Raw genomic sequence first — 17,040 nt, 5'->3', positions numbered from 1 at the left:
TTGCTGGTGTTAGTGTTCAGTAATCCACAGGAAACGGGAGGACAGGAAATCACAGTGATTTATTCTTCTAAGTTCTCAGAGATCTTAAATGGAAAAGGAAAACAGTTTGTTTGCACATAGAGTACGTTATTTTCATACCCAGAGTCTTGTCTTATATAATTAAACAAAATGTGAGATGATTCAGAGTGCTTTTAGAAGCTGCCTGTTAACAATTGTGTTTCCAATTCTGTTGGAAAATTTTAGGAATTTGTAATTCATTTACATTAACAGTGACCTCTACTGGCCATCTTAGATTTTTCATCATTAATGATTAAATGAATGCAGCAATGAATCAGTTGATAGGCTGACCGACTTAGAGGCTGCTTTTTCATGACTCGGGAGACACCATAGGCTTCTCATTAATGTTTTGGTTAGGTTTCACCTTTGTCTCAGATGTTTCTCCTAAAATTCTTTGTATAAATAAAACTAAGAGTTGTGAAATAGATTTGCAATATAGTACAACGCTATAAAATGAATGTGCATTGTTCACATCCTGGCAAATCTGAGCACAACATGTAATACTGTTAACTCTCTTCTTGAGACATACAATGAGTTTCAGGATGTCTTAGTATCTGGCATATCCTTCTTTTGTTTAAATGTCAGCAGCACTTGAGCTGCATGAACCCAGCAAGTTACTATAAAGCCTTGATAATCATGTTCTCTGGCATGATTTGATCATTTTCCACCAAAGAGCATCTTGAATGGAAACAAGAACATCTGACCTTTTGTACAAAGGAGCCACAAATGTGCCTATGTGAGTAGTGACTAATCTTAAAGGGATAGTTCACCCCACAAAATGAAAATGCTATCATCATTTACTGTACTCATCCCCATGTTATTCCAAACTCATAAAACTTTTAATTAAGATATTTTTAATTAAACCTGGCACGATGTTTATATCTATGTTTGTGTGTTTATATGTGAATAAAAGCCTAAATTAAATCTGTTCATCTTATAAAGCCATTGTATCTCTGCACAAGACTTTGATCAAAATGCTTAATTTCAGTTTGTTCAGTGTCATCTTTATAACCATTTTGGATCTTGCAGTTTTGGTTACCTGGACTTGAATGGAAGGAAAATATCTTAAATTGTGTTTGAAGACTAACCAAGTCCCAACTCAGTCTTATGAGTTTGGAACATGAAACTGAATTTCATTTAGGTGTGTTTTAAGTATTTCTCAGAAGAAAAGGCTGACAAGATAAGTACTTGATTCCAGTGTTATCGTGGCTACAAATTACATTATTTAAGGGATCTAATCAGATTTTTCTTGCCTATGGGATGGTTGTTTTAATAAAATGGATTCATTGTTTTCAGGATTCAACAAATACACATATTAGATCAACTGCATGCTCTTTTCAGATTTATTATGTTCAATAGTTGACACTGAAAGACATCATCACATCAGCATTACAAATAAACCAAAAGCTTTTCTTAACAACACAGAAACTGAGTTGGAGTCCATTCATTTTGATTATTTTAATAATTTTCTTTTTCTTTCTTTTTTTTTTTCCACTGTTGGTCCTTTTAGGGATGACTTAAATCTCATGGCTGAAATGAGAAAAGCATGAATAGCACATAAATAGCACAGCACTGAACTACCCTCTGTAATACTGAAAACATCTGCACAAAATCTGTTAAGGTTATAAACTGTGCTTCACATTTAAATGTATGTACCTCTGAATCAATTTTGAATCATTTAAAATCAGCAATCTGTGAACCACAATGAATCATTATGTCAATTCAAATTAGTGTCATGGATTCACAAGTCTCACATCAGTCAAATATGTTTTTGCATTCACACTTAATGGACAGCAAGTCAAAGAATTTGTAACAATCTCTCTTTGTGAATACAGTTCAAGGGTTGCTGGAGATTGAAAAAAAAAACAGACAAATTACTTCTCAAAGGTCACATGGACAGCACGGTATACAGATACCCAGCAGCTATGAATCTTTTAGTTCTAATCCAGTGCAGTTAATTTTTTCCATCATATTTGTTTCCCCTTCAGAGTACTTTTGCCACTTTAAAAGAAAAATGTTAAATCATCCATGTAAAAATGCATTTATCTCCTTTAACACACATTGTCCTTGTCATTTTTACTCATAGTTGCTTCTCAACTGTGTTGAAACTAGCACTTTAAGACATAACAAGAACACTAGTCTTTGAGAAAAAAAAATAAAACTCTAACAATTTTTTAAGAATTGGCAGTGAGTCAGAGCTCTCAGAGAGAACAGTCAGTAATCTGTGTCTTTGTTTAGATGTCTGTTTCCTTCAGGCCGTAGCACTCTGTGAGGTCGTAGATCTGGTAAGTGCTCTGATCGCCGCAGTCGTTATAGATCCCCATGGAGACCGTGTCAATCTCTGTCCGGGCCAGAGCAGACGTGCTATTCTTCCCCGTCCCGTTCTTAATCTTATTGGAAAGATTGTTCATTTTCTCCTTTAGCTGGAAGGAGGACTTCTGTAAAGGGGGTAAGAAGCTCCAGCTCTTCAGACTAAGAGGCCGGCTCTTGTTCTGGCAGGAATAGATAGAGTTACCACACTGCTCGTGAAAGGGAAATCCAGAGCAGTAGTCTCTGTGTGGGTCCCTCTGGGCTCCTCGCATGGCTGTTCTCCAGCGCTGGTCGTAGAACCGGCGGAGGATGCGGCGGCGCCGCTGGCACTGGCAGCGCACCAGACGGGTGAAGGCACGCTGGAATTCTTTGCTCGAGCAGGGGTAAATTATGGGGTTAATGCAACTGTTGAAGTATCCCAACCAGAAGATTACTTTGAACACCATCTCAGAGGGCTTCAGAGCTGGGAAAAAAGAGCCTGAGGACACAAAGAAAGAAAAATTTAAAAAACATTTAGTTTACTTTTAGTTTATTTACATGGGAAATGACACTGTGGCTCAAGTAAACTTAGCCTGAAGCTACCATACTCCTCCCACACACTGAACAGTTCAAATCCGTGAGTTCACCGTTTTAAATTGTGTTTTCCTAATTATACCCGATTCCAATATGTCATTGCCCAATTCTCCTCAAAATCAAAAAATCACTGTTACCTTTGAGTGGCCACACAAGGCCATTAGTCATTATAATCAACATGAACTGCTGTTTGCAACCCATTTCACTGCATTATAATTTTATGTGTTTCTGAAAAATAAATGCAAGATAATATTTAATTTTATCCATTGGGAATTGATTGGATTGTGAAAAGTGGGCGGACCAAATGCAGGCTCTATAAAACATTACTTAAATAGCTATCGGGCTATTGTCAATCACCATTAGCCAACGTGACGTCAGTGGAAATACAAAGTCGTTACAGAGGAGATGCAAGCTGTTGCATTGTGATCAAAGATTACAAAAACTAATGGGTTTCTTTGGAATAACATGCACCAATGAATTGTTCACAATCAAACCAGAATCACATATTAAATATGGATAATTCACCCAAAATGAACTCACACCCACGCTTAAAAATATAGGTTCTTAATTAGCATTTCTGATTCCATGAAGAACTTTTATCATCCATAGATGGCATTGCCAAAACAGTCTTTTAGTTACAGCAGGCCTGCACAAACTTAATAGACAGATCATGAGATTGAGATTAAGTTCTGTATCAGTTACAAATTATCATAACTTACCTATAAGGCCCTAAATGGTTTAGCTGCTGCGTACCTAACTAGCCTTCTACCACGTTACAACCCATCACGCACCCTAAGGTCACAAAACGCTGGACTTTTGGTCGTTCCTAGGATAGCAAAGTCCACTAAAGCATTTGGCTCCCAAACTATGGAATAGCCTTCCTGATAATGTTCGGGGTTCAGACACACTCTCTGTTTAAATCTGGATTAAAAACACATCTCTTTTGCCAAGCATTCGAATAATGTATCTTTTTAATTGTGAGTGTAGTTGCATCTGATCAAAGGTGCATTTTTATTCATTAGCTTGGGTTAAGCTAATTTTACTTTGTTGCATCAGCAGCTATGCTAATGATGTCTCTATTCTGTTTCTATGTTTCACCGTAACTAGGATTTACACAAGCTCCAGTCTGGTTCCAGAACACCTGAGAAGAGATGATGCTGACCCTCAGAGGACCTCAGATGATGCTAACCCTGAATCAACAAACAGAACTAACAATTATTGCTAAATGTGTGACTGCATCATATAATAACTATTAATTAATAATATTGATAGTTCATCGTCTAGCTGACTACGTCTTGTATTATTATTATTATTATTTTTTCTAAAATCCTGTCAAACGTGCACAAACTACTAGCTACTACTAAATATTGTAAAAACATAATTTTCTGTAAAGTTGCTTTGTAACGATTTGTATTGTAAAAAGCGCTATACAAATAAACTTGAATTGAATTGAATTGAATTTGGGCTGGATGGATCTGGGCTCACACGGAATCTTTCTACATAACGTCTCTCTTCACATCCTCTCCTCCCACACATCTACACTACCTGCACATTTCCGCTGCACCTTCGACAGACACCAACATATGTTCCCAATATCTCCTCCCTGCCTTCCCCACAGGAAGTGAGAGGAGGCTAGTGCTGCATTATCTCACACATAACACAGTTGTCATCGCCCATGCCATGCATTTCAGTGTCACAAGAGGTCACAATACCTCTCTGTCAGTAGAGATGTTTAAAGATAGCACTAAAGGGAATATTTAGTAAAAATGGACTGGGAATAGAACGGTCTTGTTGAAACAGATTTTGGAAAACAAAAATAAATGTTTATTCTCCTTCTTGGCTCGAGGCCATCAATTGGTTGCAATTGTGAGCTTGAGATGAAAGCCAGTCCTTGGAAAGCCCCCTTTTGGTAATTGTTCTGATTATGAGACACACCAAGCAGGATGTGCACTAGCTACTAAGAGACAACTTCCTGTTTGCCAGAGCATCATTTACAATGTGGCATCCCTTATTCTGGGGCAATCTGGAACCATTCCGTGTACTTGCACTGCACAAAAAAAAAGGGTCTTCTGACTTTTTCAGATTTGCTGTTTTGTTTTTAGGGGAGCATGTGAGGAATTCTGCTAAAAGGACTTAGAAAAGCAAGCCAAACTAAAAGTAGACATTTAGTGGTAGCTGAAAGCATAATCAGTAAGACAAAATATTTTTAAAATGATTATACAAAAGGGCATGGGAAGTGTAGAAATTTCTCAATTTTGCATGTGAACTCACTGTGTCATCTTAATTATTAAGTTAAGCAAATAGGTTTAGTTGGCACTTATATCCAATGTGGCTTTCCCAACATGCTTGTTCTGCTTTACACTCTTAATAAAATCCAAAGGGGTTATCACAATAATGCCATTTAAAAAAATATATACTATATTTCAGGGAACCGTTCTTAAAATAACCTTTTTTCCTGGTGTGAAAAATATTCCACAAATGATGGAGCAGTCAGGTAGGCAATTCATTTACAGGTAAGCTGAGAGTGTTGAACCCATGCTGGCAGCCTTTGCTTTCTAGCAATGCATCCTGGCACGGGCCACTTGAGCTATAGGAGTGTTTTGGCAGGTAGCCACGTGTTAAAGTTGTCTCATCTAATAGTGATCACCCCAAGACCTATTTTACCATGGTCTGTAGTTATTGGCTACATGTGTGAGTTCCTGTCAAGCTGCATTCTGTGTCAGTTTGATCTAAATGTATTAGAGGCTGACACAACAGCTTGGGTCAAAAAAGTTCAAGATATTTTTGACAGGCAGGCATTTTTTTTATTCTTCCTGAAATGTATTAGATTACTTACTAATGTTGCTGCTGAAATTTAAATCTAAGCCACTAATGAAAGATTTCTTGCAACTTTTAAAAAACTTTTACATTTAGGTTTAAAATATGGTATTTGGGAAACTTGAAAAAAAAAATATATATGCTGCAGAATTTTACATTAGCAGAATATGCATTCACATCATGGATGTTCAATATGTCACAAACATAAATACAGGCACATAAAAAAGGCTCATGCTCTAACCTTCTCTGTATTTTTTGCTTTTGGATTAATCATGTAGACATATAATATTTACAATTAGTGCATATTAAAATGTATAAACCTGGCAATGCATTTAACTGTCATGTCATTTCATTAAAGGAATTTGTTGTTTTCTTAAGGAGAGCATAAACATTTTGTTCTGTTTGTCACCAGAAACGAGACCTTCACTGTCCAGCATAAAAACGCCATAAGGGAAACATTCCCCTGATCCATCACAACAATAACATAGTGGGCATGTTGATGCCAAAAATGTGACAATCATTTAGAGGGCAGACTTGTCATTTTAAAAACTTGTACCACAAAAAGTACAATTATATAAGAGGATTAGAGGGCTCTTGTATCACCATGAAGTGGTTCATTTTGCAATAATGACTGGCTGATTGTACTTCGCTCACTTATTACATGGCTACTCACAAAAATATGTGGACATGAAACACTGACTTGAGTTGAAATGAAACCATAATCTTACCTGTAATAAGTACCACAACAACAATTGAAACACAAGATAGTGGCAATTGCATTTGTATGAAACAAGTCAAAGCGAATCCACCATGAGAAATTTGAAAGTAGCGCTGGTTGTAGTTACCCGGATATGTGGATAATTATACAGTGTTGCCATGGGCAATGGGGGATGCCACTGCTAGAGGAGCAACAGTAATATACAGGTATGTGGAAAATAATGTGTATGTATATGTGTAATAATGTTTTGAACCGTAAACCGCATAAACACATTGCATTACACCAAATACACCAAATAATGTAATATTTAGCAACATCATATGACCCCTTTAAAAAATGTCCTCCAGATTTCCCAATGCCTTCAAATTGAAGCAAGGTTTAAAATCAGCAAATCCCTCATTTATTTCTGTCATTATAACGCAGTGCCTCACAGTTTGTGCTTCTGCAGTGTACGTGTGGATCTAAGCCATGTCGTATCCCTCCTCTGTCCTGGTGGCTGGCTGTTGCTGAAGCTTTGGAAAATGAAAGCACCCTCTTTAACTCAACTCGTTAATAGCCGTGATTAAGGCAGTGGAGCGTTGAGCAGAAAGAGGTCAGGGACCTGAGTGAAACTGCCTGCTTCATTTTCTCTGGTTGAACAAAGCCCCCCCCCCCCCTTCCCAAACCATTGACTCTAACCACTGGGAGCAAAAAGGAGAAGAAGAAAAAAAAAGAACGAAGGAGAGAAGAGTTGATCCCAGAATTTCACCAGCACCACATTCAAATCCCGTAAGAAGATGTTATCAACCACTTCTGCCCTGTTTTTCCCGACAGTTACTATGAGTGGAATACCAGCAAGGACAGGCGAAAACCACACTCTTGGAATACCCTGGAGATGGATGGGATGGTGGGTTTGGCGGGAAACCAATACATTGTGGGGAATGTACAATGCCAGCCAATGTATTTTTATTCTTTTTAATGTATATTTTAATTATAAATTGCTAATAATAGTCAAAATGGTACGTGTTGTTATTTGTTTGTTACTTAAGATGTACCCATTTCATGCCTCAGACAATGATGTCAGCACGACCAAAATTCTTTTAATGTAATAAGAGACCGCTTTTTCCATTTCTAGCACACTTTTTGGCCTTTGTAACATAATCTTGGGTAATGGTTGCGTGACTGAAACACTGCATTTAATGTCTATGCTTCAGACTCGCATGGGTGCTCTTTGATTGAGCATACAAATGATAATTAATAATTTCTGCATTATGAATATCCCCAAATCATTTTTTTTCCTACGCAGGAACAGTTATAGTTATTAACCCTGGGATGTAAAGAACTTTATAATTGTGTGGGCCAACAGAATGTATGTTTAAGGGGTTTGATGACAGGAAGATGTTTATAAATGTCTGCGTACCGCCAGAGTTTTATAAAAAAAATGTTTGAAACAATTACTGATTTTTTTTTTTTTTTGTTTGTTTGTTTGTTTTTTTTTACATTTGACTGTGGTATTTAGTTTGTTAATATAATAAAATCATGTGTAACATAATTAAATAGCTGCAAACATTTCTGGCTAAGGACATGGGAACATTTTGATTTCAGATAGAAGGGAACGGGATATTGTTAGATTAGATGTACTGTTACAAAGAAACTGCTATTTGCTATTGAAAATGTGAGGAGAAGTGATTGCATGCATGATTTGTGAGGAAACAAAGCATGTTCTTATGAACTCTTCATGCCATTGCCTTTATAGAAAGAGGAAAATTGCTCATAAGTCTCTCACAAGCCTTTTACTTCTGCTTTAATTATATTGCTTAGTTTTGACAACATACAGGTCAGTGTCTGAACTTTTGTTATGTGGAGCTACATCATGGTCACACATGAAGGCAACATTTTGATAAAGGTAATTAATCAAACAATAGCTCTTTTTTTTCGACATATTGTGGCACAAAGAATTGAGCTCTTTGTTAGGAGAAGAGAGGCTTTACTCCATCCCACATTTAAATGGATATTGTATTTTATATATTTTTTTTCTTCTGAATACTTTCTAACAATATATAAGCAGAATACTTAGCTGGTCTTTATTTATTTATCAACCATTCAACAATTTGTTGTCAGTAATTGCAAAAATCAGTTTTGGTTATTTGTTTAGTATATATTATCATGTATTGGGTATTGGCTGATTTTGCATTTGTTCTTGCACTGCATGCACTATTATTTATTTGAATCCTAAAGAGCACAGTATTCTCCAAAAAAGACCAAGTGTAACAATCTCCCCTCAAATACTTAGAGGTGGAGCTGCTGTTAAATACTGCTCAAAACACATTTCAATCTTTATTAACTGTGAATGTAATAGAAAAGTGGGACTGATTTCATCAGTGAGAAAAGTCATGATGACATAATAGCTCTCCTGCTTTATATCAGGCACATTTCTGTTTTGCCTAAACACGAAGTAAAACATTAACAGTGTCAAAATAAATGTCAATTTTATATGCATGTATGCATCTTAAGGAATAAAGCTGATCATACTGTAAAATCATCCACTCCTGTGTCACATATCACGTCAATTGCAAAAGGATTAGCTCAAGTGCTTTTTTTAACACAATTAATACATTTTATGATAAACAATTTATCATAGTCAAAAATTCGATTGGAATATTTATCATAATTTGGAACCAATCCTTTTTCTTAATAAGAATTATCTCATAACGAAAAACATAATACAAAACAAATTTAGAACAGATTTTTCCTAGCTCACTCACATGTTTCTGTTAGAACATCACACGGAATTTATTATATATATATATATATATATATATATATATATATATATATATATATATATATATATCTCATTTAACTGTCCATGAGCAATATAATAGTAATAATAATAATCATAATTTTACATTTTATTTTATACAGTATTATCTGATTCATTTAATTCCATTATGATAACTGATTTTTTTTTCTTTTTTTTTTTCTTTTTTTTTAATTTCACTTCTGTACACCCATTTACTTTGTCACAATTCGTGATTTCTATTCGGGTTTATGTGTTTTGAGAGTGAAAACAGTGCAATGATATATATATATATATATATATATATATATATATAGTCTACTTTGATTTTGATTTAAAAAACAATAATATAAAAAAAATATATAAACATCAGGTTATGTTTTAATTTTTGCTTGAACCATAATGAAGATTAGGTACCGTTCGAAAACTCACACCAAACAGAGAAAACTCATACATACCCAAAGGCAAAACGAAGAAAAACGGTAGCCAACAAAGAATGAACATCCCCACGACGATGGCGAGGGTTTTAGCAGCTTTCTTCTCCCTGGAGAACTTCATGAGTCTCACGGACAGTGAACTTCTGAACGGGTGATTTTTGTTTTTCGAGCTCGTGCTCGGATCCTCCGGTATGCTCCTGCAATGTATCCTCAACACCACTTCCGTTGATTTATCTCTCTCCCGTTTCACACCCGCTTCCAAACTTTTTGTAGTCCTGCGGGCCACGATGTATACTCTAGTATACATGACTAAAATCACCATGAGCGGGAGGTAGAAGGAGAATAAAGAGGAGAACAGAGCATAACCCGGTTCCTCCGTGATGCGGCAGATGCTCTCATCAGAAGGTGGGGGCTCTTTCCATCCCAAAAGCGGTCCGATGGAAATCACCATTGAAGAAACCCAGAGCACCACGAGGATGACACCTGCTTTCCGTTCTGTCATGATAGTGGGGTATTTCAGACAGTATTTTACTCCGATGTACCTGTCTATAGATATAATGCACAAACTTAAAATAGACGCCGTGCAACAGAGCACATCTACCGCCGCCCAGATGTTGCAGAAGACCCGACCGAACACCCAGCATCCCAGCACCTCCAGAGACGCGGAGAACGGCAGGACGATGGTACTAAGCAGAAGGTCCGCGATGGCCAGGTTCACAATGAAGAAGTTGGTGACCGTCTGCAAATGTTTGTTGCACAGCACCGAGAGAATAACCAAAATGTTTCCGACGATCGCCAGCAAAATGAAAACGGCCAGAAAGACTCCGACACCGATGACTTGAGAGTCGACGGTGATGCTCTCACAGGTGGTGTTGCTGATGTTGGAGAGAACGTCCGAGGGGAATCCATCCTTGCTCTCGTTCAGCAGTTTAGAAAATGTCATTTTGAAACTCCATAAAGACGACTTTTACTGGTTTGTTCTGAAGGTGTTGACTGGTCGGTTTAAGGAGAGTTTCATCTTCATCATCACTCATGGAAGGTGTCTTCAGATTCTTCACTTTGTGAGATGTAGCCTATTTATAAAATGTTTTCTGTTATATATCTCGTTACACCTACATTTTTTCTGTGGTGGCATAACCTGAACTATAATTTAAACTGTGCACAGTTAAACAATTTGAGGTAGAATAAACTATTAAGCAACTAATAAGCTCCCAAGTCTATACAACCACAGTGCCGATGCACTGCAGGTCTTATGGAGAGGCTGCTTCTGGTGGCATCCTCAGCGACCACTCCAAACTGGATTACAGAGAGTCAATGTGGACCCCAGAGCTCCAGGTCTCCTCCTCCAGCTCTGAGAACTTGGTGACGCGTCTCACACTTGCTGCAGATATCCATGTGACCACTAGAGGGTTCTGTATTATTGTTTTCATATCGCAATGCATAATGATTTTTATCAGTGCATACATTATTTAGAATAACATCATGTCAAGTCAGTTTTATTTTTATAGAATTTTATCATTTCTATGTTGTTCAGATTCTATACAAATGCAGTGCATATATATATATATATATATATATATATATATATATATATATATATATATATATATACACGTTTCTTTCTTTCTTTTTTTCCATTTGCAAATCTGGTAAATGTTAATCCTGCTGTCTACAATAAAAGGTACCAAAACACCACATTTTTATGCACATTTTTTTTTTCATGAGCTTTCTGAATAAAAATAAACCTCTTGAAGCTCTGTGCAGTAAAGTCAGAATTAATGCTATTCCTTCTGACGCTGTGCAGCTGCCGATCTGTCACCTGTTACTCCAGATGCATACTAAATGCTGAGGGGCAATTTGAGAGCCACAGGGTCCCTTGGTGAGGAGTTGGAAGGAAGCGATTAGGTGAAGAAACTCTGGTAAAATAGTACTGGGATACACATTAAGAATATGTAAGCAACCACACATGAATGTCAGTCACAGTCAGTGTTTAAACATTTTATGTTGCCTTCCAGGTAGTCATCACTGATGACATCAGGGAGTTGTGCGGACACTTATATGTAAATGTAAATTCTACATAGTCGTATTGGGATCAGTCATTTTATCATATGACGTGAACATTAAATTCAACATCAGAGATGAGTGTCATGCTCACCAAGACTGCATTCATTTGATCAAAATACATTGAAAACAGTAATATTGTAAATTGAAATAATATTACAATTAAAAATAACCATTCTATTTCTGTAAATTTTTAAATGTATTTTTTCTGTGATGTCAAAACTGAATTTTCAGCAGTAATTTCTATGGCCTTCATTGTCTCATAGTCCTTCTTAAATCAATCCAATATCCTGATATGGTGCTTGATTATTATTGGGGTTCAGTTATTATTAATGGTTCTTAATATTATCAATGACAAAAAAAATAAATGTTCCTGTGGCTCAGTGGCAGAGCATTGTGTTAGCAGTGCAAAAGGTTGTGGGTTCATTTCCCAGGGAACACACATACTTGTAAAAAAAAAAAAAAAAAAAAAAAAGCCTGATTAGCCTGACTGCACTGTAAGTCGCTTTGGATAAAAGCATCTGCTAAATGTAATGTAATAATAATAATGTTAAAAAAAAAATAATAATTGAAATGCTTTTCCTGTGTATATTACAGTTGTAACTTAACTGGATATAAGCAGCAGACATCTGGTGGTGAGGATGAATCTGTTGTCTGTAGTGTTGTGTGCAGCTCTTCCAAGTTTCTTTTCTAATCCTAAGCAAAGAAGCTTAGTTCCAGCTGAGAAGAGGGGAAAAAAACTGGCTAAAATTCACATATGAACACCAAATCTGAAGAGCTAAAATTGGATAGACACTGCATGGCCTGCAAAATCCTGCCTGCAGAAGGCAGATGGTATGGTCAGAATCTGGCACATCATAAATCCACACATCCTTCCTGCCTTGTGTCAACAGGGCACAGTGGTGACGCCGGTGTAATAGCCCTGGAAATGTTTTCTTGTGACACATTAGACCAACCGACCATCGTCTGAATGACGCAGGTTGCCTGAGCACTGGTTTGATTATGTGTACCCCCATATAGCCACTAACTAGCCATTTTCTGAATTTACTCTTGTCCTTCAAATCTGTGGTAGTGGAACGGAAGGGTTTAAAGCATGAATGTGCAGCCATAGTCTGCAGAAACTACAAGGAGTGAGTCAGCATGGACAAATGTCCCCAAGGATTGTTTCCAGTACTCTAATGAAATCATAATGCAAAAATTCTACCTATTGTGAAGACAAAAGCAGGTTTAGTCTGAGACTCTAAAGTAGTCATTAAGTATGAAACCAAGAAAGACAACAAGGATTATGAATTGATTATAGGTGTAATAAATCAATTCTGCATTAAATTAACGGCATCACAAATTGCATTTCTCTCAAGATGTGCATGTGTGCATATCTATAGTATGAATATATATGATTCATACCTCTTGTTGTAAAATAAATAAATAAATATATTCACATGATATTAAGGGTGTTTGGTACTGTAAGTATTTTTAATAGGATGATGTGTAGAAATCAATCGACTCTATAAAAGATATCAGTGAAATAAATAACTATGTTATGCCAATTTCTGTAACAACCTTTATCTCTTTAAACAGTAAAATAAAAATATTATTTATTTAGCCAATCAGAAAGCATGGAGGCACTTGTCTGTATTTTTGCTTATGCTCAGAGGGCAGTTCATAATGGGAAGCTGGGAGAATATGAATATGAATTTGGAAGGTGCAACATGTTTGTGATTTCTCATCTTTCACTGCTAAAACGTCCTTGAATGGGAGGACCGAAGAAAATCTAGAAGCACAAGTGAACATCACTTTTCATGGCTGCAGGATATTGAGTTTCAAAAGGCTAAAAAAAGATGCTTTACTTGTAATTGTATTGTTGTAGAAAGAAGGGTCGTGTCTAATTCTGTGACTAAAGGTCGCAGAAGTTCTAGAAAGCGCTTACTTTGATTCGCTTGTTAAATTTAGTCTTTTGTTGTTGTTCAAGGCTCAATTTATTGTATTCTGTGCAAATACTGGTATTGGTGTACCACTATTGTTATTTGTCAAGGCATCAGATTTGAAAACAAACAGAATCCCCCCTTTTCTAACAGAACTATTGTTATGTGTTTTGGAAAAGATTCCAGGTCTTGGTATGAAATTGTCAAATTTGACGTGACAACCGCAACAACATTGCCCACTCTGTAGCTCTAACCGAAGTGGTTTTTGCTCAGCTGTCAGACTGCAATGTCATTACTCTTCCATATTTGAGATGTTTATGAACAGTGGTTGTGCTGTCATACTCTCCAAGTCCAAGCCTGCTAGGTTTCATGAATTAATGATTTTCCCCTCCATGAAATTCTCCACCTGAACACCGTCAGCTGCCTTCCAGAATCTGCACTGGATCACTTTCAGGTTTTATCAGGATGATTCAGGCTGCTGGCAGCAATAAAATTGTGATTTAAAATATAAAGAAATTCAAAAACAACTGCTAGCAGCTCTGCCATCATTCATTAATGACCAACCTTTAATTATGCATTTTTAATTGATTGCTTCTACTTCTTAAGGATCCTTAATTATGGATCTTCTCTTAAATTAGAAGGCCACATTTCTCTTCATGCTTTTCTTTTCCTACATCTACTAATCATTTTCAACATCTACATCTACTAATCATTTTTCAAAAAAAGCTAATTGTGACGTTTTATTTCACAATTCAGTATTTTTTCCCTCCTGCAAACCTGTGCTTAGATCTCAAAAGATATCAACTAAAAAATGTTAGATATAACCTTTCAATTGAGTTTCTCACAGTTAAAAAAAAAAATAAAAAATAATAATAAAATCTGCATAAAAGGGAACAAAAGCGCAGATATTTATTTGAAGCTGGCAGGTATTTTACATTGCTCCATTTATATGACAGTCTTAAACAGTCCCTGTGGAGTCTAAACTGAATGCAATACCACTGAAGGATTCAATGCTATGCTCTAATTGAACTGACACTATGTATGTGCTCCCTGCTTCAGAACACCATGACGTCCTTTGGGTTTGTCATTGATAAAATTTGCCTATGAGTCACTCAGCAAATGAACACCAGTCGCTTTTACCTCGCTGAGGAGAGCCACCATCATCTCTCGCATCAGAGATTTTTACCTACACACAGCCGTGTTTCACAATGCTGTCTGTGTCAAAGTGATGCAAAGGCACTTTGTTATGCTGATTAGGAAACAGTTTTGTAGTTCTTGTACTGAAAGCATATCTGCTGTCGACGGATGCTACTTTGCAGCCGACACAGTTTGAAGGGATGGTTGAGCAATTGGTCTTAGCTAATTTAACCACAGAAAACCACAGATTGGGCCAAACAGAACCACAGCTGCAGCGTAGAATCTTCACACACACTTTAAAGAGTGATTCCCCTGACAATGACCCCTGTTCCCAGTCTACTTGTCGCAGCCCCATTCCATTTCCACACCACTCAATGTGGAAAATTCCAGCTGCCAATCACCTCTTCCAGCTGTCCAAGCTTCAAATAGAGAAGAATTTGAAGCTCAGATTAGCTCAGTATTAAGACTTTAAATGTTTCTATGAAATATGCTACTCACTCGCTTAAGAAAACAAATGTAGCATAGGGTTGTTTTAGTTCACTATAAAACATTAAATATATGTTGTAAACAAAATACACCACACATACACACACACACGCTTACACACACACACACACACACACACACACACATATATATATATATATATAGATGCTTTTTAAATTTATATATGTATATATATATATATATATATATATATATATATATATACACACACGCACACACACACACACACACACACACACACACACACACACACACACATCCGTGCTAAACATCCACGCTAAAATAGGAGTGTGTCTTAGGCTGGCCACAATCTGGGTCTCGACCTGATTGCAGTTTGCCGTCGTAACCGAACTTGAGTGGGCAAACACTCACATTCGATGGCATCTGGCACTTTGGAGAGGTGTTCTCTTCATGGATGAATACTGGTTTTCAGTGTATAAGGCAGACGGCAGAGAGCATGTATGGCATTGTGTGGGTGAGTGGTTTGCTGATGTCAACGGCGTGGATCAAGTGGCCCATGGTGGGGGTGGGGTTATAGTAGTATGTTATGGACAATTAACACAGTTGCATTTTATTGATGACATTTTGAATGCATAGAGATACCATGACGAGATCCTGAGGCCCATTGTTGTGCCAATCATCCACGACCATCACCTCATGTTACAGCAGGATAATGCACGGCCCCATTTTGCAAGGATCTGTACACAATTCCTGGAAACTGAAAACATCCCAGTTCTTGCTGGACTCACCGGATATGTTACCCATTGAGCATGTTTGGGATGCTCTGGATCGGCATATACATACATGTCGTCACACCAGATAATGACTGGTTTTCAGACCCCACTGGACACCCCCTGGACACAGTAAACTGCACTTTTAAGAGTGACCTTTTATTGTGGCAGCCTAAGACACACCTGTTCAATAATCATGCTGTCTAACCAGCATCTTGATATGCCACATCTGTGAGGTGGATGAAAAAAAAAAAAAAAAAAAACGTTGTTTTTGACTTTTTAACCCCCCTGGCATATTTTATTGGACTTCTTTTCATTTATTACACACAGGAGGGACTGAGTCATTAAGAGAGTGGTAATTATGTGCTAGAAGTCTATAGAGGATCTTGATTTTATTTATGTTATGCTAATGGCTACAAATTGCCATCTGTGGTCATATTATACAGAATAATCTCAATACATTTCACAGTGTCTCCAAAAATAGCAGCAATAAAAAAAGTGCACACAAAGGCTATACTATTTAATTTGTTCTGTGATTTTAGTGTATTGCACGTTTTCAATGTCAGCTGTTGTATATTGTCAAATTGATAAAATAGTGGTGGGATCATTACTGTTTGTGTTTTTTTCATATGGTCTAGGTCTAGGGCATATCCTGTGTTTATTTATTCAGTTTCCACAACATTTCTTTTGCAAAAGGTCAAAATACCAGGATATAAGGATATAACTTTTTTCAGGATATAAAAAAAGTTAAATCATAAAATCACAGTTAAAAGACTCCATAAACAGTTTCATATCATTTTAATCCCCTCAGTTTGGATGTTCAGTTCAATAAAGACAATTTCATGAACATAATATTTCTGATGTTTGACTAAACCCCTGCTGTCCTAATAACAAGAACAGGACTTAAATGACTCCACATGTCCACATCGCAGAGTATCACAATTTTTGCTATATATATATATAAAAAAAAAATAACTCAAAGTCCATTGCC

At 36.7% G+C, this 17,040-nt stretch overlaps 1 protein-coding gene across 1 annotated transcript; it reads right to left on the bottom strand.

The window, feature by feature from the left end:
* Positions 1–1,392: 1,392 nt before the first annotated feature.
* Positions 1,393–11,126, bottom strand: adra1d (adrenoceptor alpha 1D). The gene is made up of 2 exons (XM_026273354.1): positions 9,713–11,126; positions 1,393–2,845 (listed from the first exon to the last, which is right to left on the bottom strand). Exons 1-2 carry the CDS (start codon positions 10,632–10,634, stop codon positions 2,292–2,294), a joined length of 1,476 nt encoding a protein of 491 aa, XP_026129139.1. The 5' UTR covers positions 10,635–11,126; the 3' UTR covers positions 1,393–2,291.
* Positions 11,127–17,040: the final 5,914 nt, after the last annotated feature.

The sequence above is a fragment of the Carassius auratus genome, chromosome 1, assembly GCF_003368295.1.
Source record: "Carassius auratus strain Wakin chromosome 1, ASM336829v1, whole genome shotgun sequence".
In the NCBI taxonomy this organism is placed as follows: Eukaryota; Metazoa; Chordata; class Actinopteri; order Cypriniformes; family Cyprinidae; genus Carassius; species Carassius auratus.
The sequence above is the reverse complement of the archived record's forward strand: the minus strand, read 5'-3'. Positions and strand labels throughout refer to the sequence as shown.

Excerpts from the sequence above, each read along its gene's own strand:
- adra1d (XM_026273354.1), bottom strand. The coding sequence starts at position 10,634 with ATGACATTTTCTAAACTGCTGAACGAGAGCAAGGATGGATTCCCCTCG. Across the intron at positions 2,846-9,712 it reads TTTCTTCGTTTTGCCTTTGG|GCTCTTTTTTCCCAGCTCTG; the intron begins GTATGTATGAGT and ends TTGTGTCCTCAG.